The sequence below is a fragment of the Lasioglossum baleicum genome, chromosome 2 (assembly GCF_051020765.1).
Source record: "Lasioglossum baleicum chromosome 2, iyLasBale1, whole genome shotgun sequence".
Taxonomy (NCBI): domain Eukaryota; kingdom Metazoa; phylum Arthropoda; class Insecta; order Hymenoptera; family Halictidae; genus Lasioglossum; species Lasioglossum baleicum.
In genome coordinates this window covers 10,952,033-10,978,335 of record NC_134930.1, presented here as the reverse complement: position 1 = coordinate 10,978,335, position 26,303 = coordinate 10,952,033, and the positions used below count along the sequence as shown (strand labels likewise).

General features: G+C 41.6%; 1 protein-coding gene across 9 annotated transcripts in view; it reads right to left on the bottom strand.

Moving 5' to 3' along the window:
- LOC143218411 (uncharacterized) overlaps positions 1-26,303 on the bottom strand; it is a 641,385-nt gene that overhangs the window by 402,127 nt on the left and 212,955 nt on the right. For 8 of the 9 annotated variants that reach the window (XR_013011059.1, XR_013011061.1, XM_076443569.1 and 5 more), the window contains 2 exons: positions 6,474-7,295; positions 4,858-6,038 (listed from right to left, as the gene is read on the bottom strand). Coding sequence is in view for 7 of the 9 variants with exons in the window: in XM_076443569.1 (XP_076299684.1) it covers positions 4,858-6,038; positions 6,474-7,295 (2,003 nt within the window). In the remaining 2 variants the exon portion in view is untranslated. Of the gene's footprint in view, positions 1-4,857; positions 6,039-6,473; positions 7,296-10,338; positions 13,304-26,303 lie in introns of those variants that run through there. The other variant, XM_076443606.1, reaches the window with a different exon arrangement.

Here is a 26,303-nt window from a genome sequence, read left to right as displayed (position 1 = left end):
TTAATGAATTTTTAAAAAGTTCACCATTACGTTACAGTCATTAAATCCCATTAATTTTTGTAGTATTAGTGGACTGAATCCGGTTGATTTCATTAAAAATTACAAATATTATATCTGTAACAGACTACGCGCCAAATATTGAATAAATGTTGCGTTAGTTGCTACGACCGCAAAGGGCTAAAGCTCACCAAATCGGGAATCGCGAGCGAGAACCCGATTGCGATTATCGTTGCCTCGAAGTACGCGAACTCGGCCAGTTTTATCGGCGATGGAACAGCGCGCCCGGTCGCGATTACTCTTGCCGTTCGATCGGCGATTTTATTCGAAATCGAGGGTTTGCTTTTCATTAACGGGCGACACGCCGTCGACATTCCGAACGGACGTTCCTTTACTTGCAAAACGAGGAGTGCCCGGCATGCGAGTCGCTCGCGAATTCACGGGCTCGCATTAGCCGCGACCGAGAACCGATAAATCGTTATTAACCCTTCTGTATACTGCCGTCTGTAACCATCAGGGCACTTACGGGTGAAGAGCAAACATGGACAATAGCGAGTAACTTGAAAAATTTACGTCCGGAAGGGTTCTTCGAAGTTTAACACTGGAATTACAGAGCGATAAAAGCAACTGGTAGAAAAGATAACCTGTACTTTACCTCGTAAAAGTAGCGCAATGTATCATCAGACGGCGGATTTTATGCGGTCGTGACAAAAATTAGTAGGCGCAATTTGAAACTGGCAAAACATTACAAGAATTTAAAAAAGCATCGATATACATACTATTCTCAAATTCATTAAAATCATTCAGGAATGAAAGATCTTTTAAAGTGTTGTAGAAAATATTTGTTTCGCATGAAGATCAGCTGTTTGTACAAAATTGGCGAGCAAGTTTAAATTATTAAATTAATGTGCAACATGTGTAAAAACATAATCATTTGATTCTCGTTAGCACAACTGTGGGAATATTCATAGCGTATCTCGCACAGGTTCGTACATCTAGATATATATAAATAAAAATTAATTGCTGTTCGTTGGTAAGCGCATCACGTGAGAACGGCTGGACCGATTTGGCTAATTTTTTTTTTTTAATGTTCGTAATAGTCCGAATAAGGTTTTTAGGGAAAGAAAAGTTGCAAAAGTTTCCTGGAAAAATGGAAAATTCGGGAAAAAATGAAAGTGCTTTTTTCTATGGGATTTTTGTACGAACTCAAGAGACCATAACTCACGATTCGAACGATGGATATGCGTAATTCTTTTCTTGTTTTGTTCGTTATGGTCCTGGAAAAGTTTTCCGGAAAACAAAAATTCGAGACACTTACAAAGGAAAGTCGGAAAATTCTGACAAACTGCAAAAATCATAATTTTTTTGGAACGGTACAAGTAGCAGGTTGACATGTTCGGCTGCGCATTATTGTGCAATTATTCTGCGCAATATTTATTAGCGAATCACGCGGCAGCCTAAATTAAAATAAAATTACATTTGTTTTTACTTTTGTGTTGTTTCGCGATCTGTACAACAAACGTAGTTACATTATTTACCCGCCCGGAGGGCCTGGTTGCGAGCAGCTAGTTTATAATAATACTCCAAGATAAATCAAACTAACAAAGAAATCAGAGAGAACTAACAAAAAAGATAGAAATACATTCATAGAAAATGTAAGGAAAGAAAAATTGATTTTTCTATTTCGATTGGTGGAGACTTTACAGAGACTATGCAAATCTTTCATCCAAAATTGCCAGAGGATATATTTGCCCCAGATGACCATACTAGAGTTAATGGCAATCGTGTGCCCGTAAATCGTTATTAAACGCAACGGTTCGCAATTAGAGGGCGACTAATAACTCTCGAAACACCGTGTCAACGATCGAGCAGGTATCCGGGCGGGAGGCACACCTGGACAATGCTATTGTGCATCGAAACATCCCACCGTTTGTGACCGAGGTTTGTTAGATGACAGGGTAAGCTCCCCGTGCTCTGGGTCTAAGGGGTGACACCGACACCGGGAGGAGCTTTATCCTACCGCGCAAACTGCACGCGATTTAAGCTCGGCCGAACGCTTTCACGCGACCGCCCCGCTGTTTCTCATTCCGCGGTTCGCCTGTCGAAAACGCGTGTCGTAGATCAAAGCTAGCCAGACAGACGTCTTAAGGAAAGCTCGACTTCCAAGCCTTGACGACCACCTTTGAAATTGTTCCCCGTGAATCCGTGATTGTGCGCGCGAAACCTCTTCTACCCGCGAACCGATGCGAGAATGAAAGAACCAACCCGGGAGAGAATGGCGATTGCGAATTGCCGAGAATTCTTCGGGACAGATTGCTTTTTCCTGAAGCTGCGAGAACAATAGGGAGAGGGCTCCGCGACTGTTTGCTGCGTGATCGAATCTGCGGGGCGGTTAACCCCCTAAATGTTATCGATCGGCCCGAGTGATCAATGGCGCATTGTATCAGCGCTTTCAGCGGACTTTTGAAATGTACTTAAAAAATGGAAAAACTTTTGGGCACTCATTTGTAGACTGCAGATCTTTATGCAAATGTAAGGGTATTTCTTTTTTTAACACTAAACCTACCGAGCCTTAAAAGTAACTGGTAAATACATGTTCCCTTATAAAAATGACAAGATTGATTTTATTTAGACTTTGTGCGGCTCCCGTTATAATACCGTGCTCTACTAAAGATATTTATACAGTCAATTCTTATAAAATCATACATATTATTTCAATAATTGTAAAATAATTAATCTGGAACCGGTCATTTTGACCGGTAGTGGTAGGTTTAGTGTCAATCATTCTAAGGAGTTGAAAATAATACATTGATATTCCTAAATTCTGTTAATCGATCCACAATTTTAAATTACACATATCCAATATTAGTAAATGCATAAAATCCGCAGTCTATTCATTTATTATGATCCCTTTGATGATTCTCTATGTTATAAAAATGTCGTACAATTGCTTTGAATGCTTATTCTTTGGACACTACTGTATGTACTTCAATTTATAATAGTTTGAAGAATTTTAACCACCTGTCGGCGATTGTTGGGAAATGATCGTCAGTGAGATAAGGGTAACTCGAAAATAGTAAATTAATATTTGTCACTTATTTAAATCGTACGATGATATGGTTTTACGAAATTTCAAAGTGTCCCAATCTCAAGTTTTCTTCGTTTATGTGTAAATTTATTATCGTAGAAGTATTGGTTAAAAACGATTCCAGCGACATTAATCGTAACAACGAGAGAGACCTGCCACGATGACTATTATTTGAGTTAGCCAGACTCGGAAATGCTGAAGGAGATTATGAAAAGTGGTATAGAATGAAAGGCTTGATGGCGGGCTTAACCTTTTCACGGACAAAAGCTCTGTCTTACACCGGCACGTTTAATCGGGGTGGAACGTTTATTAATTCTACGGCACCATTTCAACCTTTGAGAATACATAATTTGATCAAAGCCACCGTGTTGTTGTTCACTTGTTCACTGCTCAAAAGCAGATTGTACAAAGGGACGTCATTCCGATTAATTACATGTAGTAAATGTATTTCCGTTTGTTGCGTGTTTAGAGGAAAAGTGAGTTATTCGCGATCAAGAATAATACAAAAGCTTAACAAGTTTGTCTGCATATCTATGCGAAATGACATTATGGATAATTGAATACCGAATTAATTACGAATTTTGTTGCAGTAAAAGCGCAAACGGTACGAAACATGAGATGAATATACATATATTATGGTTGAATACCACTTATTTTTCCATTAGTTTAACTTTTAGGTAAATCGTGATATTTACAGCTTGTATAAAAGAGGATTATATGTACATATGATAATCCTAATTGTGTCATTAATGCATTCGTCAAAAAGAACCAAACTTGTAGTGCTTTAATTGAAACCCTTGCACTAAACACATACTCCAAAAAATAAAAAAATCAAAGTTTAAAACGATAGAAAAAACGAGTATGAATGTGAAAGAACATAGATATGGAAGATTCAGAAGCCAATAAGCATAAGTATCTACGAAAATTGGGATATCTAAGTGTTTTAAAATTTAATTGTAAAAAATAACAGTAAAAAGACATCAATTAAACATTATTAAAACAAACTGAAGAGTAATAAGCAAAATCGGATAGCCAGTCGACTTATTAGAGACAAATTACATTCCGTATATACATTAATGAAATACAAACGAATCTTCGTAGTGCAAGAATATTCAGAAAAAGAATTGAAATTGCAACCTTTGTATGAAGGTTTATGCTTCGCATGAAACGTGTTTGCTTGTAGTCCAGATCAGCTAGCATGTATCACGAAACTGCATTCAAAACAGTCGTAGAAAGTCGAGTAAAACACGATTCAAAGGAAACAAAACGTGGGGGTATGATGGTGAAAAAAGTGGCCGAGAAACGGCAAAGTTGAAAACTCGGTGGAACGTGGTAACCGGGAGTAACGAGTAGCCGCCGAAGCAGGTACGTGCATAGTAGTAAACGCAATAAAAGTTGCTGGAACAAAATTTAAGACGAGCGGGGTTAAGTCTGCGGAGGTGGAATAAGTCGCGAATTCTTGTCGGGAGTTATAGGTTCACGGCGAAACGTATCGAAGTTTGCCGGGTCTCCGTTGGTACCGGCGAAACGGTGAACGGATAAAGTCGTCGTGATAAGTTAGGCGAGCGAACGTCGACTCGGTGGACGCGTCACGTAAACAAACAGTAGCCACGAGGGACAATTACAGATGGTCCGTTCGGGACAATGTTGGTAGAAGGAGGAACGATAGAGAGCCGGCGCGGCGTCGTGCTCGTGGTCGCACGGCCGTAAATCTAGGCGGGAACAGGTGGACGCTCGTGATCGCGAGTAGTATAGTAGATTGAGTAACTGACCTTGCGAAGAAAGCTGCGGCTGCGCTGGCCTGCGCCGGCGTCCCGGGTACCCCGCTCACGTTGTACGAGTACTTGGTCTCCTGGTACACTTGATACGGGCTCTGCGGCTTCGAGTGCGATGGTCGGTGATAATAATGGTCGGCGTACAGATTCTTCTCCGGCGGACGTTCACCAGCGGCGACCTTGGCCAGGCCGTAGCTCTGCATCGCGGCTGCGGCTGCGGCTGCGGATGCGGATGCGGTGGACGACGAGCTCTTCGAGTGACACTTCTCGTGGCCGTTCTTCTCCGGCCCGTGCGAGTGGGACTTCTCGTGGGCCGTGGCCGTGGCCGTCGCCGGTTTATCGATCGTGCCGTACGACTTGAAATCGTAACCCTTCAGTTCACCGTAGTACTTGATGTTCTCGACCTTGAACCCGTGACCGACATCGTGCTGTTGTCCCTTCGACTTGTTCGCCTCGTGCTTACCGTAACCGTTCTCCTGCGCCGATTTCATCCTATCCCCGCACTTACCGATCACCTCGACCCCGTGAGCAACCCCTTTGCCGGAGGGCTTCTCGATCTTCAGCATCGATCTCTCGCACAAACGACCCTGCACGGCCTCGCTGGCCTTCAGCAGAGAGTCCACGGCACCTTTGTACTTGTCACATGTCGAGGACTCGCACGGTACACCGGAACCACCGTGACAAACATTCCCGGAAACTGCACCACAACCACCACTACCACCAACGATTGCGCACGATCGGACTGGGTGATGATGCGACTTGTTGGATGGCTCCACGTGACACCTCGAGATCACCTCCGGATCGTCGATCGACTCTTGCTGATGGTCCTCTTTCGTCACGTTGTTGTTGTTGTTGTTGTTCGCGGTGGTGGATGAACGCGTGTCACACGACTTGTACGGGAGACGCGTCCGCGACGAACAACCGCGTGTTGCTTCTCGCGCAGTTGGCGTGATACTGGCCAGATTAGAGGGCGTCTCGGCGCCATGAGTGCCGCCAGTCCCCCTGCTGGAGTTACCACCACCGCCACTACTGCCACCGCTACCAACGCTGACGATACCTACACTCCCTCCTCCTCCTGCTCCTGCACCACCACCTCCTGCTCCTACACCACCACCTCCTCCTCCTCCCACACCGCTGCCACCTCCTCCGCTAGGTCCTTGTCGTTTGCCCCTCTCCTCCTGTCAAATTGATAACATTACACGTAACCGCTAATCAGCGTGGATTCGTGCGCTTAGAGTGGCTGCAGCGGGACTGGAGATACACGCGGATTGCTCCCAAGCAAAGTGTCTTAATAAGAGTTCGTTGGTCTGAGTGACAATGATTGTTCCCAGTAAAGTAGGAAATAAACACGGTTCATTCGTTCCACGTTGTATTGAAATTATGTTCAGGGATTGGGCCACACCGAATAAAGACAAATTTAAATTTTCTCATTTCATACAGCAAAAATATCAAACCGAAAGCCTGTTCTCATTCACAATTTTCAGCCAATTCTCTTCAAATTTTAATGCAACCTGTTCCTTTACGTAATCTACGAAAGTTTTTGCCCCCGACGAATTTTTAAGAAGAACTTTCTTGGTTAATTAATCGAAACCGTGTAAGTAACCATTACTCACCTGAGTTCGTTTGGAATCGTCCAGCCTCTTGGCCACTTCCGAGTACTTAGGCGGTGGCTCAGACTTTGGTGGCGTTTCCTGGTATCTGGGCGGCCTGTCGAAGGGTCTGTACTTGGGCGGGTCGATGTAAGGGTTGTTCTGGTGTCTGTAATAGTTGGGCAATTGGCACTCGGTCAAGTCCGACTGCGACCTGTTCAGCTGGTAGTTCGGCGGCGCTGCGTTGGTCTTCTGCTCCTGATGGCTCTGTTTGCCGTGTTTCGTCGGGTTCTGTTTTTCCTGGCCGGCGTGACACTTGTCCCGCTTCTCGCTTCTCTCTTTGCAGTTCTCGAACTTCCCGTCTTTCGTCTTCTCTTGCGTGGCCGGCCCGTCAATCTCGTAGAAGGTCAGCTCCTTTTTGCTCTGACCCTTCTCCGTTCCCGAACGATGCGCCTTCGAATGAACGTGTTGAACGGTCTCCGGCTTCACCGGCGGATCGATCTGATAGAAGGTTAATTCGCGGGAGTCCTGCGACTTGGATCGCGTCTCGTGAGACGAATGATGCTGTCTCTCAGGCTGCGAGTGACTCCTCGCGTACTTCTGATCCGGCTTGCCGACACCGTCCTGATGCCTGGATGACGACAATCTCGCAAACCTCTCGGCCGTGCCCAACCTCACCGAATTTCGACCGTATTCCAGGTACTCGTCACCGTATTTCAGAACCTGACGAGGCTTGTACTTCTCCTCGAACTGCGAGTAGTTGTACGTGTTGAAGCCCACCTGGTTGAAGTTCCTGCTCAGGTTCGACGAGTCGTAGTCCGTCGATGTCACCGCCTCCATGTTAATCTGAAACGAACGTAAAGCCGCTTTTTAAAAAAACATTCGCATTCAGAGATGTGCAGTTGTCGTTTAAAATCTGCTCCGCAGATATTCATATTTCATTTGAATACTTTCCATTTAAATGTTTAATATTCAGTTTCGTCAATTAACGTAGCAACTGTGCAATTATATTGATTTTACGTATACCAGTCGAGTCAATTGTGCGACCTCTGCAGAGTTGAATTTCAACGAATGTTGTTTTGTCAGGAATCCATTTTTCGAAGTGGATGTCATCCAATTTGTAGATGGCTGAGTGCAGATATTAAATATGTTTGTGAATATCCGATTTCAAGTCGGGAACAAACAGGAGCCGAATAGAAGCTTATACGTTTTTTTTTTTAATTCTTTGAATCTTTTAATCAATTTGATAAAATCCGTAGTCTAGTCATATCGAAAGTTATCAATATTTTGGTGAAATACATTTTTTAGGGGAACCCTTTTTCATACACAAAGGGCACATTTCTTCTATCTATTGATTGAGCGCGACCCTTGAACAATTTATTGTACAATATCGAATCAGACGCACGACAAAAATTTCAAACAGAATTTGATAAATATGTATATTATTCGCTTCTTTCGGATCCAAGCACAATTTTAAATATGGGCACACAACAATTTTCTTTGTCTTTTAGGATTAAATTGTACGTAACCATTTTTGTCATAAATGCATAACACACACATCCGCAGTCTAATTATAATATTCATCAGCAATGATCTACTATCAGTTTCATTGATTTTGCACTTTCTCCTTGCTACAGCCTAGGTTAGATTTCGGACAGTGGAAAAATAATTAAACAGATCATACATTGTCATATTTACGCATCTTATCAATATACAAATGTATTATTGTCTGTAACTAAATGTTTTATTCGAAAGATGATTGTTGTTTTATTTTTTAATGTCGATTGCAACAGTCCCTGCTGTAAAGAATATGAATATTCATACCACAATACCAAACCTACAGATTGTACGTGACAAAGTAGAATCTTCATTAAATCCATGCACTATGTGAGCGTTTTACCGCTTTCTTCCACAGCTTCGATTAGAAAATAGTGGACATATTAAAAATATTTAAGGCCATCAGTGTGTTAGTTTCACCTTAATAAGATAATTAAAAGAAGAAAGAAATTTTTATTTGGCTCCTGTGCCTTGCAATCAATGCAAACATTTTTTATTTTCCATAAAGATCCGCAGTCTAACTATAATACATAGCTATTGTTGTGGGCCAATCTCATTATCAGATAATATAATCGTCGACTGAGGTGATTGTCGTTGAAAATTGTTGTCGGATATAAGCTGCGTCGGTGATTTAAATAAGACCCCTTTGAACAAATCGTTCATTTATTAGAAAAATGACGCAACTCAAAATTTATTTCTAAGACAAGTATAATAATAAATACATATATAAATTGTGGCATATAAAGTGTGGTTTATAAATAATATACATGACAATTAACCCAGTATCTATATGTATAACAAGAAATTTAGGTAATTTTTAAATGACTCCTGTAAAATTTCCTTTCATTGACTTACGTCACTTTTCTTATGAATGAACGAAATTATCGTCGTAACAGTTCAATAGATCTCCCGTTAAAATCGAAAATTCCAAATGGTTCGAACAGAAAGTTCAGAATGGGGCGTGTGCCACACGACATGGAACGTGTCGAAAAAAAAATTGTGGCGTTTCAGTTCATCTCTAGTAAGTGTCCCAATACTTTTGACAGGGGTGCGCACTGTGTATCGAGTGGATCGGCGTGTAACAGACCGTAACGACTCGACGAAAACGTGAACGACGAGTCGAGAGACGGTCCACGAGGGAGGAAAGAGAGAAAAGAGAGGAGAGAGAGAGAGGATATCCCCGGAGGGTTACGCTGTGCGTCGGCGAGGAGAGAACGAGTCAAGGGTGCTCTCCAAGTTGAAAGGAATAAGAAGAGGAACTCGAAGCAGGCGGCCGACCATAAATCGGGGAAACGTCTTACTCTTAAATGCTCGGGGTATTTACCGTGAAACAAAAAGCCACGCCGCGATAAATAAAATCTGGCACCGAGGGGGCGTGCCGGCCGTCTCTGTCTGCCTCTGCTTCGCGGGCAAAGAGGGTCGCTTCTTTCTTAGGTCCCGGGCCGAATGAACCCCGATGTGCACCTCACTTTTCAACTATGAAATTGTTAGTACGCTGTCCCGTGAACTTGTTCCATTTCATGAAAAAATAATCCACGGAAAATTTAAGATCAATTGGACGTCGTCCAAGTTCGTGTTCATCTACCGTGAGAAAATTTTTACATTTTAACTGTTTTTTAACTTGATGTACATTTAACACAAATAATGTTTTTTTTTCATTTAAGAATAGTTTCATATAAAAATGTCCCGCCCCCTTGCAATTAGTGATGAGTATTGCAAGTTTTCGAACAAATCAATCACCACAGAGTTTCGAATCCATTTGATATTTATTCGAAATCAGAAATTCTTGGAAGTATTAGTCTTAAAAATTTTAGAAGTCTTGATAATCTAAATAAATGTTATACTTTTTATAGTATTGGTACGTTCATACTGTTATTCATCCCAATGGTGACATGACATAATCATTGCTTCGCGATAGATGTAACATTTCAAGAGTTTCAATTCTTACAAACCTTCCAAAGTTTTAAGGCTTTCAAGATTTTCAATACAATGAAGACTTTCAAGACGTTCAAGAGTTCTAATTGTAAGCTGCGAATTGTTGAAAGTGATTCGAAATTTTTGTCGTGAATATTGAATCGAAGCGATTCGAAGTGACACAGATCCCATCCCTACTTGCAATCCTAACAAACGAGACTAAATTTGAGGTATACATTCTCAAGATAAAAGAATGCTCGTCATTTTAAAAAAATTTTTAGAAGATAACTAGTAATTTTTTCGATCGGAAATCACAATTTTTATTAAATTCGATTAATATCGACACTGTCAGCATTGCTAAACATTAGGAAATAACGTAGATGCATTAAATTCCGACATGAGACAAGTCATTTTTTACCAAATGAACTGCAGGATCGGCTGCCCGCACCGTGTATGGGGCGGCGTTAACGAAATCTCGCAAGAAAATGTTTACTGGGTGTAGCGAAGGTCTACCCTGGTGTCCACGGAGGGGTTGCAGCGTTGAACCCGACTGGTCTCCGAATTCCACGACGAAAATCAAGCCGCCTCTCCCAGAGGAACCGGTTCGCACCTCCGCCAGAGTCCCCCGAAGGCCAATCGATTGGCCGTGTGTACGTGTACGCGTCACGAGTTGCTTTCTTCACGGTGCACCCGAGATCACGCGTGCTGCTCCTCTTTCTTTTTTCTACGGTTCGAGCCCCTATATCCAGAACAAGCCGCGAGCCACGACAACCACCGAGAGATGCATGACTGCGATTAGACGACTCGCTGAACCCGGGAAGAAGAGTCCGATCCCGGCGAGATTGCGTACTCGCGCGCAACTCCCTCGGTCTTAGATTAATTCCGTCTCGACCTTAATATCGCGTATATTAAAATGGTGGAGCGCAATTCGGTCAACGATCGATTACTCTCTTAATCGTTGGCGTCTCCTTTCCCTAAAACTTAATCTCGCTGACCAAGCTGTGCTGGGATGAGAGAGACAGCTCCGTCGCTGCAGTCACCGGGTATATCGGACTTCATAACTTCTTCTAGAGCATCGGGAAAGAGAGAAAGAGAGAACCCTCGGGGTTCACGGTTATATATTACCAGCTGTAATGAAGACTCCAACGGCAGCGAGCTACCGACGCTGCCTTGTTTATCACCTCGCCTCAAATATACAATTAACATGTTGAAAAACGCCCGGGGTGTCTCGGTATCGTTGGCTCCCTCTAGCAACGACAGAGAAAGAGAGAGAAGGGGGAGTTCCCGTGTTCCGTCTTGTTACCGTAGGCCTCGTTAAACCATGTCTGGGATCCTTAACCCAGAATCCCTCTGTTCTTATCCTCTAACTACGTGTCTGCCGAAATTATCGTTCAGCCGCCGCCGGGACCACGACGAACACCGAAGGGACGAACGAGGACGAAAAAAGTGGATGCTTGCGGTCCGGCCGGGCTCTCGGAAATTGGACCGGCCAGGACTTATCGCGAAAAAAGATCGAGACATTTTTCGTCGCGGCCCTCCCGGATCGAGTGTACTTGCCGCACGACTTTTCCCGCCGATACACGGCTACGCCACTATTAAATATAATTAAAGAGAAAGGTGGTCGGGACCCTGCCCCTGCCGCCTCGCCCGTACCCCCGAGGAACTAGCGGCTCGACTCGATTTTGTATAAATTACGTTTACACGTGGCCGGGATCATTCCCCTGCCGCGCGAGGATTAATCTCTGTCCGGAATCGAAGACTGCCCGATGGAATTTACAAGGTGGAAACTTTTCTTCGTTGCATGAACGAAATGTTCAAATAAATGCCGCATGGCTTTCAGGGTAGTACACAGTGTTGTAATCTGTTTTTTTCTTATTTTGCTCTTTTCTCGAGATGTGAGAGTGACCTTCAGTTTTTTCAATGGAATGCCCAATATTTTGTCACAAATTCGGACGGACCGCCAAATTCTCCATAAAAAGTTAAGTCTAAAGTCTTAAGTCTTAAGTCTAAAGTTAAAAAAAGCTATGGCGATTTTACCCGAATAGCGTTTCTCCTCGGAGCGTGACGGATCAGCCTCATTCACTGCCGAGCAATTGTGACGTACGCGGTGCGCCTAAAGAGGTTTTCACTTCCAGAAGTATTATATCAAATAGAGCTTAAAATGAATAATTCCTAAAATATTTGTAGAATAAATTCTATTTCAAGCGTCGTTCATTACTAGACTGCGGATTTTATGCATTTATGTTAAAAATATTTAAGGACATCAATGTATTAGCTTAATAGAATAATTAATAGAAGCACAACAAATTTTTATTTGGCTCCTGTGTCCTGCAATCAATGCAAACATTTCTTTTATTTTGCATAAATATCTGCAGTGTATTCATTACAATCAATGAACTCGTATAATCGGTTATAAGTGTACGAGAAACTTATTTCTAATCACAAAGGATTTGTAACTATCTTGTCACAATTCCAGGTGGACAGATCTTTCACTTTTGCCTTAGATCAAGCATCTCGATCACAGAGGGACGGGGAACATGCGGAAGTACTTGGAGAATGAGAGCGACACGCTTATGCCACGGAATCCGGGCCGTCGAGGCTTCGGTTACACCGTGTTCCGTATGATACACACAATATTGATAGTCCACCGCGTCAGGATTCTCGTTTATCTTCATCCTTCAATTTCCCGTGCACACATGCTTGATCGACCGGATTCTCGCCCGATCCCGAATAAAACAACGCCGCCGTGTGTTTTCTAAAGTACACATCGGGGAGAGTAATAGAGTCCGATGTAAGACGGATATTATATTGACTCGGCGGAAAAGTTATTTTTTCGTTTTCGTGAAAACACGAGAAAAGGCTTGCCCCGCTCGAGAAACTTTCTTACGCATCGGCCGCGTGCTTTCTCGGTATTATTTATGACTCTGAGTCGAATGTATCCCGCGAAATTAATGGTTCCTCCGAGGTGTAATCTCGTTCCGGTGCAAATCAGGATCTCCATTGTCGACGGGCTATCGTATTTGCGGATTAACCATCTCTTACCTGCAGAGAGGTTTTAGAAGTAGACACTGTCTCCTGAAACTCTCGACTGAAGCTATTATGAGCTTTGACATGCCGTTTGTCTGTGACAGTTTCAATAATTACATTGAGTATCGTGTTATCTCGGATCGGGTTAAACTTCAGCTTTCAGGCTGTCGCGTCGGTGAGAGTAGAATGTCGATGAGTAGAGATTCTCGGATAGCGGACTCGTTTGGAAACATGCTGTTAGTAGATAAATCGCAGCGTAATCGGCTAGAGCAGTGGTCGGCAAGCTCATTAGTCAAAAGAGCCAATATCAGCAGTACATACAACGATTTAGATTTCTTTTGAGAGCCTAATTTCTTTACAGAACCCTGTTTTTAGAAGTCGATTTAAAAATCTAATTTATAATAATCTTTTATTCATTGATAAAAAATAGAGTAAAAATGGCTCTTTATTTGAATTTAAATATGACACGCTGGCTGATTAAAAATTGTATATTAAAATACTATTAAATTAAAATAAAAAAATTAATTTTAAACGCGTCATTCGTGAAAGAGCCGCAGTTTTCCGACCGCTGGGCTAAGAGGATGTTTGAAAACATTCAATGACATTGCAGGACCTTAGAATGTTTACTACAAGTCTCACTCGTGATGAACGTATTTTGCTTTCATATTTTAGATCTTACATCTTTTTCTCTGTCCGTAACCATGAATGACCTTGAATAATTATAGTCATTGTAGTCTAATTTGTAGTCATTGTAGTGTAATTGTGGTCATTGTAGGTGTTCAACAAAGGGTGGTCGATTCAAAAAATGAAGGTGACTGTTATCACTAAAAAATGACATGAAAACAATAAATTGTTTAGTATCGTGTGAGCCCCATTTTAGCATTCAACTTTGTCCTCAAGACATTTAATGTATCTTTGAAAACAACAAAGATATTTCAGGTACGAACGTTAGGTGACTCACTCTGTATATTTGAAGAAAAACGTCAGAACTCTAATTATTATTATACAACACTAATCAAAATACCTCTTGAAGCGCTCTCCTGTAAAATTTGTATTTCTTTATTTGTTACGTTTTTCTTGTGCATGAGGGATGTGTCGTTGGACTAGCGTCGATGTAAAAATTTTAACATTGTCGAGCAACATTTTTCTCTCACGTTAAAGATACCCGGTCGAATAACAACACTCGAACATATCAAAATGTTTTCGGAGAATAATTAACAACAATACTAAATAATCATAATTCTGGCACGTTTCATAAGTAGAAGCTGTTTCCATAGAACAGAACTGGAGTGAAAATATCTGTGGAATAATCGAGTTAAGGTCTGCGTTGTAGTTTCTGTGTGTCTCGTGCGATCAGAGTACGCAGCATGTAGGTTCGAAATTAGTCAGACGAGAATCTACAGACGAATCTACAAAAAGACAAAGCGACGACGGTGGACGGAACCCGAGACGTGGTCGTACGTATCAATAAATATTCTTTCTGAAAGTTCCATTCCGGTAGACGATAATGACGTTGTTTGCGTTGGCAATAATAAGTTTGGTTGTGGGCCAGCGAGAGGAGCTCGGGTCTGCGAACGGGGCCCCGTAATTATGGCTGCTGCTAAAATTATCCTGGGCAATCGGTCCTCGGGATACACGGGGTGTCTCGAGAGGAAACGAGCACCTTGTGCCACAAGGCAATACCGCCGATTAGTATTATTAGCGACGCTAGGCGAAATCGTCTGGATCGCGCCTCTCTTTTTGTTCGTCGCTCGTCGATAATGCACGTGTTAGGCCACCGTTTATCGCCCGTGAATCTACGCGCGGCGAAAGAGGAAGAGGGGGAGAGGGGGGATAACCCGACAGAAAAACATTGATTGCAGCGTGTGCAACGCAGGGACTAATTCCCTCGATGCAGGAGAAATCGAGCCGCGATATAATGGCAGCCGAAGCGAGCATAATTAATCTCGGACGTGGCCGGTATAGCGTGCTATCGCAAGCGCAAGTCGCCGCCACTTGGAGAACACGGATGCATTATTTGCTCATCTTACTATGAAACCCGCTAACTAAGATTATGGAAAGGTTCGACGCTTTTTCCGAGACCTGTTGCCATACATAGAATAAACGCAGGTAATACGAAATATCGTAAACACAGTAATTACACATAACGATGTATATGAAAACTTTATCAGCAAGACAAAGTTACTGATAAAACATTTTTGTATTTAATGTTTAACTTGTACATTAAATTAGAGACATCCATAAACATCTCAGAATTTTTTCTGATTTGTTTAGTCTGTGGAATAATAAAAATTTAGCTCCCGCAAAATTGTTTTGTGTGTGAAACTTTTACCGAAACATTCGCAACATTTTTCTGATAAAGGGAGTTGACACCTTTTTCCAGGATTGCAAGGGTGCGGGATTCGCATTCTCATTTCTCCATAATATTAAAAATGGGGGATTTCAGTAATCAAAAACGCTAGATAAAAGATCGATCTAGGGCGCTATCGTCCCCAAAAGTCCTATTTTTTCGTTTACGAGGCGTAATTTGCATCATTCGGCAGAATGTAGCTATGAAAATAGCTATTGTTTTTGTTTTTTTATCCAAGCGATGAACTTTAATCAATAAAATATTTTCTTATTCATTCTTTTTGGCAAAAGATCATCGAACAAAATAGAAAATATCTTATTCATGAAAGTTCATTGCTTGATTAAAAAAAAAAATGGGCTCTATTTCACCTTAAAATACCGAAATTACTTTCTTGCCAACCCAGTAGCTATTTTCATAGCCAAAAATACGACTTTTGAGGGCGATAGCGCCCTAGATCGATCTTTTATCTAGCGCTTTGGACTACTGAAAAACCCCATTTTTGTATTATCGAGAAAATCGCAAACCCTTGCAATTCTGGAAACGAGTCTACCGCCTGAAGATGAATCCAAATACGATACAATTTGGATCGCGTTTACTCTTTTAATTGACGGTTCAGTAGAACCTCGGTTATCCGAACGCTGATATCTGAATTCTTCATTCTCCAAATATTTGTTCCGCATGTAAACAGCTCAATCCAAAGCGATCCATACATATGTATATCCAAGCAGTGGTACATATGATTAATTGTACACATCAGCCAAGATTTCACCTAGCACTGTAGAAGATAACTTATTATCCGAACACATGTTCCACTGATTAATACGAAAAATGGAGATTCTACTGAACTAAACAAGTAAATACGTAGAACCGCTCGGTGCCCACGAAAAAAGGTTGTAACCACCAGCTTGTAATATGTTAGAGGAGTCAATTGATACTGTGTATATTATCTTCAAATCAGACACGTCTGCAATATCGAATCCACCTGCGCAGCTAAAGAAGCCTTGGCAAAAGCTTCGAATACTTGAATAAGAAACAAGATTTTGACAAAGTTCAGCGGTATAAGTATGAATAAAATAATAAAATCATACTTACGAGGGGTCGCGACATATTCATGAACGAATAAATAAACAGAGGCGAACAAAAGTTGTGCGACACATAATTGAGGGACAGTGAGACTTCTTTGCGAAATTGTCCGACTAATTGGCTATTTAATTGACAGTAGTTCTCGACGTCAGGGCTAGGGGGGTGCTTAAGGTAGACAGAGCCATTCGAGGAGATCCGTTCCAGCCCTCGCAGGCTACCCTGGAAAGAGCAACGTGGACAGAGGGGAAGGGGGCCTAAAGCACGAGCAGCATTTCTCTTGGCAATTTGCGAATTATTAATTTAACTGTTCTCCCTTAACGCTGCCGCGCCCGCGGCTAATATTTTCCCCGGAGTCGCGACGGGAGAAAGGGTTGATATGGAACTTGCCAGGGAAGGAAGACAAAAGCTAAAGTAAAGAGCGAGCGACAGAGAAATAGAGAGAGTGGTAACGGAAGGTGGTAGACGCCTAAGCTGGTTGGTGTGGGTGCGATCATCGTCTGGTCTCGCCACCGAACTTTCCGTTACCGTGTAAACGCGCCGGGAACAAAGTTCCATGTTCAAACACGGAATAAGGTGGGCAATGAACTTGATTCTGCCTCGCAAGATTCACGACAAACGGTGTCCCAGTGACAGCACCTGTCGTTTCTTCCACATTAATGCACTGGAAACACCAATGTCATGGTTGTCAATTTTATTTGTGTCTATAAACAAACTTTTCATGAGCATTAGCAGCAGCAAGTCGTGTTTCGTGTAGTTGTGCCAAGCAAAGGCTAAAAATATGTCCTAAAAAGTTTTATTGTGTTTCTTATTGATTTCGTTTTCAACTGAAAATTTTTCAACCCTGATTGCTTAACTATATCAAGGTTGAAATGGCGTGTTTTGTAAAAATTCGTCGAGACCCCAGCTTTTTCTCTTTTAAACCATGTTTTAAGTGTTTTTATGTAAAATAATAAAATTGTTATGGCAAGGACTGTGTCAAGACGGCCAAAAAGTCCAAGCGTGGACGAAAGCCGATGAAAACCGCTATTTTGACTTCGCCAGGTAATCTTTCGACATTAACACCAAATCTACCGACCATCAAAAGTGTATAGTTTTATAAAAATAACAAGATTAAAGTTATTTATTGCATATTTTGTAGGACTTTTACTGTATAATATACAAGGGTGTCTCAGCTGAAGGAGGCCACCTAAAAATCTCCTTTATTTTTAATGGCGCAGAAAAAATATATTTGGCATAATTTAAATGGTATCGAAGGAGGAATATCATAGAAGAACAATTTTTTTATCCGGTTATTTTTTCATAGTTTTTTCAAGGTCATCGTTATTTTTTATCGGGAAAACCTATTTATTTTATTCCATCTTGTTAATGACATATTCAAATGTATTTTTTCAGTCGCTATAAGATGGAATAATTTTTGAAGGAATAATTTGTTTGCCAAAAATATTGTCTTTAGGAAATTGGCTTTAGCTTTTTATCCGTTAACACTATCATTATACTTTCGGCAGTGAAAATGTGGCTGTCAACTATACCTTTCCAACGGTATAAATATTTTGCGTAACTCTCATCCTATAAAATTTTATAGTTAAATACAAAACGTGTCGAACCTTTACGACAGTCCCTTTCTGCTTGAGAAGCCGGAAAGTTAAATAATCGCTTTGGAGATCTGGCTTAAAAAGCGAAAATGAAGGGAAGAGTTGAATAACGACGTTATTCGGAGTGGATACACTGACGCAACCACCGAGCACAGCCTCACAGCGAAATCGTAGGAATCGTGATTGTTTCGCAACCTAATTTATTGTTCGTTCATTGTTCCGCGTCGCTAATCGATTTCTCCAGTGGGCGGCTATTAACGGAAGAGCAACTCGGCGGTCACCGCGAGCTAAAAACACAAAACGAATCCGCTCGCACGAAATCATAACTGGATTTTCCATTTCCCCGGGGTTAGATCGGGAACAGTGGAGAACTATCCGATTTTCACGGCGGGCTGATCTTTCTCAATGCAGTCTCCCTCACCCAGCAATCAAATTAGAGACGGCCGGTTAGCCGATCGAATGCGAATCTTTTGTTCGCTTTTTTTTCGCGTGTTTTGTTTCCGCATAAGCCGATCTGTTACCGCAAAGATGCAATTCAGGGCCCAATACGTTCGGCCCCCGCGACCTATCGCGTCACGAAACTTCTGTTTTATCTTCGTATATAATATGCAAAGATAAAAATTATATGAGCAAAAGTGTCACGAGAACTGTTAATTCGTTAACGTCGAGATACGTGCAGTCGCCCGTACACATTATGCCAATCACTTGCACGAAGCCACGTTTAACTTCAGATCGCCCGGTACATCGATCTCTCGTGAGCGAAAAACACTGAGTGTAATAAACCCATTAAAAATTTGTATAGTTACCGACTGTGCTATTTTTAAACCTAGACGCAATCTTCGGAAACTCGAAAAGCAGGCCACGGAATGAGGGTCACTCGAGGGTTTCCAACGTTCCTGATATTTCTAGTAAAGTTCGTAAGCCTGAACGAAGTTGTTAACTGAACTTCTGAGATGTTAATAATTTTCGCCTCTTTCAGAGATAAGAGAAAGGTTAACATTAAATGTCATTTTTATAAACAATTTTGCAAGATAATTCTCTACTATTAATAAAATATTACACCATAGTTATCAGTTGACTGCGGATCTTTATGCAATTGTGGCTTTTGAACATTTTCAGGAAATGCTAGGATATAAAATATGACAGAATTTAGTACGATTTTAATTTATTTCAGATTTAGAAAGGATACTACCACGGAAAATGAGATTCAATTTTATTCCACTTTCTTTAAATTCGTATACAAAGACTGAAAATTGTATAAACATCCGCAGTCTAGTTATCTGTCAATTATGTAACCTGGTGTTCAATGTGTTCGACGATAATTTAAAGAATGAAGGTCAACCTGTTATTAATGACATCCTGCCTAAAGAATTGAAATTTTTACACAAACGGAAACACTGGTGATAATATCATCTGAAAGTAGTGACAACGCTGTCTGTAAGTGGCGCACCAAGGTTACCAAAATTGGAAGCAAGAACATAAAAGGTTGCCAAAGAAGTATCGCTCGCTGTCTAGTGTTGAAGGGATGTTTAGATGAAGGGATTTTTTTTTAATATCGACGTCGATGGTTTCCGAAGGGCGCATAGAATGTCGGGATTTCACTGATTCGCAGACTGTCACGCTGTGGTGCAGGGGAAACGGGTACAGGGACAGACAAAGGAAAAACTTGAGGATAACAGGCGACGTTGGAAAAGCGGGCGAGAGAAAACGTAGAGGCCGAGCAATCTCTTACGGTCGAGTTTGTCCCACGAAACCATCACTGTTGAACCACCCTCGATCACTCTGAATAATCATCGCGGGGCACGTTCTCCGAGCATTCGCGTCATCGCATTTGCAAAAATGAGAGAAGCTAAGACGGAGATCGGGAAATGGGACAAAAAATCCGAGTGCAGCAGCGACGACATATCTTAAGCGTTGGTGAACTCCAAATGAGGCCGGCCCGCAAGGAACTCTGAAAGATTTCAGAGCTTTGGAACAAGATCATTTTTTAGCTCCTTGGGTGCCAACCCAGTGACATAAAAAATCCAATAAGGTCACAGTAATTTATTTAACTCCTTCGTCAGCTCTCTTTGTCAAATTGGTAGCGCCAATAGAAAACAACATGTGCAAAAGAAACGACGGAAAGCTTTTAACTCAAACTTCATTTACTGAAGAAAGATAATACGTTGATATATTGTAAAACGATAATAAATATTATTATATCCATTTATTTATTTACGAGAGTACTTGGTTAAAATTCTTCTAAACACGCGGAGCAATAATCTACTATGGAGTAGGGACTTTCATTGTGCGAAAGAGAATGAATAGAAAACGTAAAAATTAGGAAGACGATGTGTAAGATTAAAATTATGAACAGTATTAGAAGATAACGCGCGCTAATCTTATGAAACGGAATATTTTCAATTACGCACGGATAAAAAGCAAAGAAAATATACTGAAGAGGTGTCCACCCTCTGCAGAATAATATTTGAAAACACCCTACTTTAAAGCCGTAAATCTTCCTTAAGTCAAGTTTTATCATCCACCAACGTTTTCCCATCCGCATAGTCGGATTCAACGCCTAATCCGTCGACGGGAAATCACGCAATTAATAGATTAGGGTGATGATCGTGCGTATTATACCCTTCGAGGAATGTTCCACCGTCAACGGTATGGGTTATTTTTCTTTCATTACGCGAGAATGTTCCACCCTCGTCCCGATGTTTCTGGTCCACCGACTACGCCGTTGAATAGCAGAACACGAAAACCAACTTCTCCGAATCGGTTTTCCTCGGGGAACGAATTTTTTACGATCAAGTTCTTTCTGTTCCGCTCGAGTTATGTTCTTGCTGGAACACGGAATCCTTTACGACAGGACTTTCAGCCTGATGTGATTTTTTGGCGTGGCACGCCGTATTGGAAGATGTAAAAATAAGAAACATACATAAGATATAGATAGAAGATATTTAAACCAGATCTTTTTTATAAATCTATTGTAAACCTTTTTTATAAATCGACCAAACGACTTCATTTTTTCTACCTAGCTAGAAGAATTGATTACACGCCATAATAAAGGAATAAATCCTGAGTATAGCAACAAATAATTTTTTTATTTATTACATTTTAAATGAATAAACCTTTTATTAATTTTAACACCGTAGTATAACATCAATAAATAACTACTTACATTCTTTTAACACATATTTGAGTAATATTTATTATTTTTATTAGTTTACAACGTTTCACAATTGCATTTACAATGTGAAATCTCTTTCGTCTTTCTCAAATCTTCTTCCTTTATATTTCTTAAAATTTCCATTCTTTCTTTGTTTTTTTTTTCTCAAGTTTTCAGTTACACAAGTAGATCTTTTCGTGCACTTCACTTTGCTTTGTTTTTTATTTTTGTTACTGTTTCTTAATTTTTGCCATATCTTCTTTATTTCATCTATAATACTCTTTATCTAGAATCGTGTCCACCTATTTGCGTGTATCGAATAGGTACCTAACCTAAAATGTTAGGCTGAAGTGAAGCTCGTTTCTCATCGTAATTGCAATCCACACCGTAGTAAATATTACGGACATTCCTAGAGAGAATGATTTTTTTACGTCGCAGTAATGACCTCCTCCTTCACTTTAATGTACGTACAGCTGAGGGCTTAATTTTTTTATTAAAAAGGCAAGAGGAGTTTCTTTTCATATATTTATAAAGCAATATAAAGAATGTATAATAAATCTTATTTCTACCTTTTATAAAGAATGTTTTTTTCAAATCCTGATATTATCAAAATACGAGAATGATTGACAATTCTGCTTGCCTCGCCAACGAGAATACATTCTCATTGAATTATAGAAATTGATTCAGGGGAAAATATTTATTTTCACGTATTTTCATCTCGCTGGGAAAGAATACAGGAGTAAAACGTACACCCGCAGTAATAGGTACATTTACCCTAATTTATAACGCGATCGCAGTAAGTATTACCAGTGAGATGGCCAGACGAGACAGCGATTTCGTCACGAGGCAATCCCATTTAATGCAATGCTGTTGAATCGAGGGACGATACGATTCGCCAGGCGCGCTCTGTTCAAGATTGAAATTATTCTCGTATTCCGCCAAGTCGGCGCGGCGCAGTCTCTTATCCCCGTGGTTACCGGGCCTCGAAAAACAGCTCGAGACGTATCCGGTTCGCCGCGATCCGCAAGATTCGCGAACTAATTGAATACGTAACAAGAAGCCGGATTGAAAAGCGTAGTTGGCAATGGGGGCGCCCAGTCGACGACGAGCCAAAGGGATCCCGTTCGTCGCTCCTGGAAATTGAATGAACGGGGTCTGCGCGAGTGAATGGCGAGGAAATCGTGCGTGCATCTGCCTCCCACGTATATCGACTGTTTACGCAGCGCCCGGCTCAGTGTCACGGATTGCTAATCTGTGTGGACAATATTCGGCATCAAGTATCTTGTCACGTTTATTAGTTCGATTTCATTAACAAATCCGAGAGTACTCCATTTTATAAGCAGTCACAGTGAATTTCTACTTTTCATTCTTTTTTATAAATTAACGTTCATGACCTTGAACGATTATGGTCATTGAAATTGCCTCCAGGAGGGCTAAATGTTCAAAAGTTCATGATTCCATTAACAAAAGTTAAGTAAACGTTTAAATCTCCTAAACACCTCCACCTGAGAAAAGTTCCATATACACCACGCAATGACAATTCAACGACAACTGAAAATCAAACAACTTTTGTGTCAAACATTTCTTTCCATCTCAAAAAATATACAAGATATGACTAGTGATGGGCATACAATACTCTGTCTTGCAAGTTTTCGAACAAATCAATCACCACAGAGTTTCGAATCAATTCGATATTTATTCGAAATCAGAAATTTTCTTGAAACTCTTGAAAGTCTTGGAGTCTTGAAAATTTTAATAAATGTTCTACTTGTTATAATATTGGTACGTTCATACTGTTATTCATCCTAACATGACATAATCATTGTTTCGCGACAGATGTAACATTTCAAGAGTTTCAATACTTACAAACCTTCTAAAGTTTTAAGGCTTTCAAGATTTTCAAGACAATCAAGACTTTCAAGACGTCCAAGAGTTTTAAAAGCTTCGAATTATGTTGCAAGTGATTCGAATTTTTTGTGGTAAATATTGAATCGAAGCGATTCGAAGTGGTTCAGATCCCATCACTAGATGTAATTGCTCGGCCGACAACACTATAGGACCAGTAAACTCTCTGCTCACTCAAAAACAACGTCAAGCAGACTAGACACCCTTGTCCGCAATATATCGTAGCCTGTCCTGAGCCATCGTCTTATATCGAAAGAAAACTGTACTCGGAAGGAATGCGAAAGGAATTCGTAAAGAATCCGTGTGATTGGTCAGGCGTATACAGAGTTACATGCATTCTCACCATTCGTTGAAAATATTACCAGTACTACTTCAGGTGCATCCCTTGACCTTTGAAGTATGTTGAGATCCTAGAAACTTCAGACGTCAGGAGTCCGGCTCCAGTGTATCGAAATGGAAATATGCTGGCATTAAATTTACCGTATTACATCGTAAAACATTTCTGCCTACACGTTTCCAAGAAGGTTGAATCGATCCCGCGAGGAGGGTCGAATAGGAGAATCGAATTTGGAAAATGCCCGGACGAAAAACGCTCGGGGAGGACGTCACGAACCTTTTAAAGCTCTCTGTTATCCTTGGCGGGCTCCCGAAGGACACTCTTATCTCCGGCCGGGTGTTTGCTTTGCGGATCTTACCAGGATAACGTTCGCCGCCAGAATCGGTCCACGGGAAATTCTCCATTGGCGAGTAACCGGCCGGCTGCCGGTCGGTGGCTGCCAACCACCGAAGAAGAGGATGAAAGGACGAAAGGAAGGAGAGACGCGGTCGCAACGGTGGCGAGACGGAGAGAGACCCGTGCCGAGGATAGAGACAGCAGGATAAGACGACAATCCGGTGCGCAAATGCCACCGGGATTTAGATCGGACGTCTCTAATGGCAGCAGGATTTCAATGGCAAATGGCACCTGCCAGATCCTCGCCACTTGTTTGGCCAACGGATTTGTAAAATCTGCCGAGATATCCGCGAGGGTACTTACGTCCGCTTGTAAAAGATATCGACGGAATAAGGCTGCGTCTTTCAGTCCAGTTACGTCTGGAAATTAGGGGTAGGTTTTTCACGATCGAATGGACACCTGCGATCCCGTACGTCGATGGCGACATCCTGCCTTAAAATTATTTTTATGTTTCTATATTAAATTTATTAAATATAGTAAATTTTCGATTATCGTTCGATAGCCAACAATATAATTAGATTGTCCCCGAAAGTACGTTTCGTTTTTTATGAGTGCGAACAATGCAAATTCAGGCTGCTCTTTACTTTACCGGACTCAAAATTTCTGTCTTTCTCCTATAAATTATGATGTATTTGTAATCCTGTAGGATCAGTGGTTTAGGAAATATGCTTGCTTAAAATTGTGCATTGTTCAGTGTTTTTGATAGGTAAGGGCGCCGCCATATTGGTTTGTAGTGTCGCGCGCCGCTTACCGAACAGACCCGCTAGGTGGTAGTTGGTTGATAATTAGGTCGGAGGGGCAAGGTAAGCGACTCGCGGTCGTCACTACAAACCAATGTGGCGGCGCCCTCACCTGTCAAAAACACTGCAGATTGCTCAACTTTAAGCAAGCATAACTCCTGAATGCTACAGGATCGAAACTTCGATCTGCCCCGGGTACAAATCTACTGGATTACATACCAAATACATACATCATAATTTATAAGAGAAAGGCACAAATTTTGAATCCGGTGAAGTAAAGTTTACCCTAAACACCGAGTAGTTTTTTAAGAATGAACATGACACGGTAAATATTAGGAAGATTAAGCAATAACGAAACAACTATAACTACTAAAGAACGAAAGTAAACTGCAGTTTACGAGTTTGATGCTGGCAAGAACCATCATCTGCGCGCGGATGCTGCATCTGGACGCGTACGAGCAGTTCCATCTTAACAGGATCCCCAATAACGGCTCGAATAAATATTATTTTAGAGGTCAGTTTTTCGATCGAACGTTTCTCGCGTCGGTGCAGATAACGATATCGAATGTCGCGATACCATCGGAGGATCGCACGACCTTTCACGATCTCAACGGGTAGAAGATCGTTCCTTGCGCGATGATCGACAGAGTAAAAAACCGCCTATCCCTGCGGTTCCCTGGTAAAGGGGGAGGGGGGGGGAGGGGGCGCACTTTCTCGAAGAAGACGAACCCGTTATTCTCTCCGTTGAAAAACCGAATCCTCTGCCCTCTCTCGTTCGACGAGAGCAAACAATCTAACAAGCAAAAAGTCCCTTTTACGTTCCGAGTACCGAGCCCGAGTTGCTCGACGCTTGTTAAGAGACGCTCCGTCTCTCTCGCTTTCTCTTTCGCCTTGACGAGTGTTGCGCCTCTTCTCGTGAACAAGAAGAGAGCAGAGAAAAAGAAGGGACGAGAAGGTTCGCGGGGGTGGAACGAGGAGGCAGGTGAAAGGGAGAGAACGAAAAGCACGGCGGGGGTTGTGTCCTTCGTTAAGAGACGTTAGCGAGGCACCTGGTGCACGATTACGCTCGGCACCATGCACACATGTGGTTCCGGGGCAGCTTCTATGGGGGTTGAAAGGCTGCTGGATGCCCGACGACATCATGACGGATGGGGACGTCAACCTTCGCAGCGGCGAGCCCCATTCGTCTCCAAACAATAACGTTACGAATGTTTCATTCGAGGCAACATACTGTCCACTTCCGCCACTCTTCCGTCACGCGGAACCTTCCATCCTCATCGATCATCCCCTAGCAATCGGCTAGCTAGAGCGTCCAAGATTGCCCGGCAAAGGCAAAGACGTCGCATCGACCGCAAATCAAACGAGCAATAGTGTATCGAGTCCCGCAAACTATAGCTCGGGATATCAGCATCGCACAGTGCGTTGAAAAGCCAGTTTTCTAGACAAAATTCCATTATTCGAATATACTAGTTCTAAAATTCATGTTTATGTTACAGGTTTTAAATTATGAAATGTAGAGTTGTATGTCATCATTGGTGTTCATATCCAGCGAAACCTCATGAGGTCTAATTTTTAGACTATATTGTATAGTAACTAGTCTGCGGATCTTTATGTAAAATGAAAATTGTTTGTTTCTTCTTTTAACACTAAACCTACCGAGCGCTACAAGCGACCAAAATGTGTTTCAGCTTATAAAAATGACAAGGCTCTATTTAGTTCGATTTTGTGCAATTTTGATCACAATGTGTGCTTGGATAAAGGAATTCATCGACTCAATTTCCATGTAGGCAACTTCACCA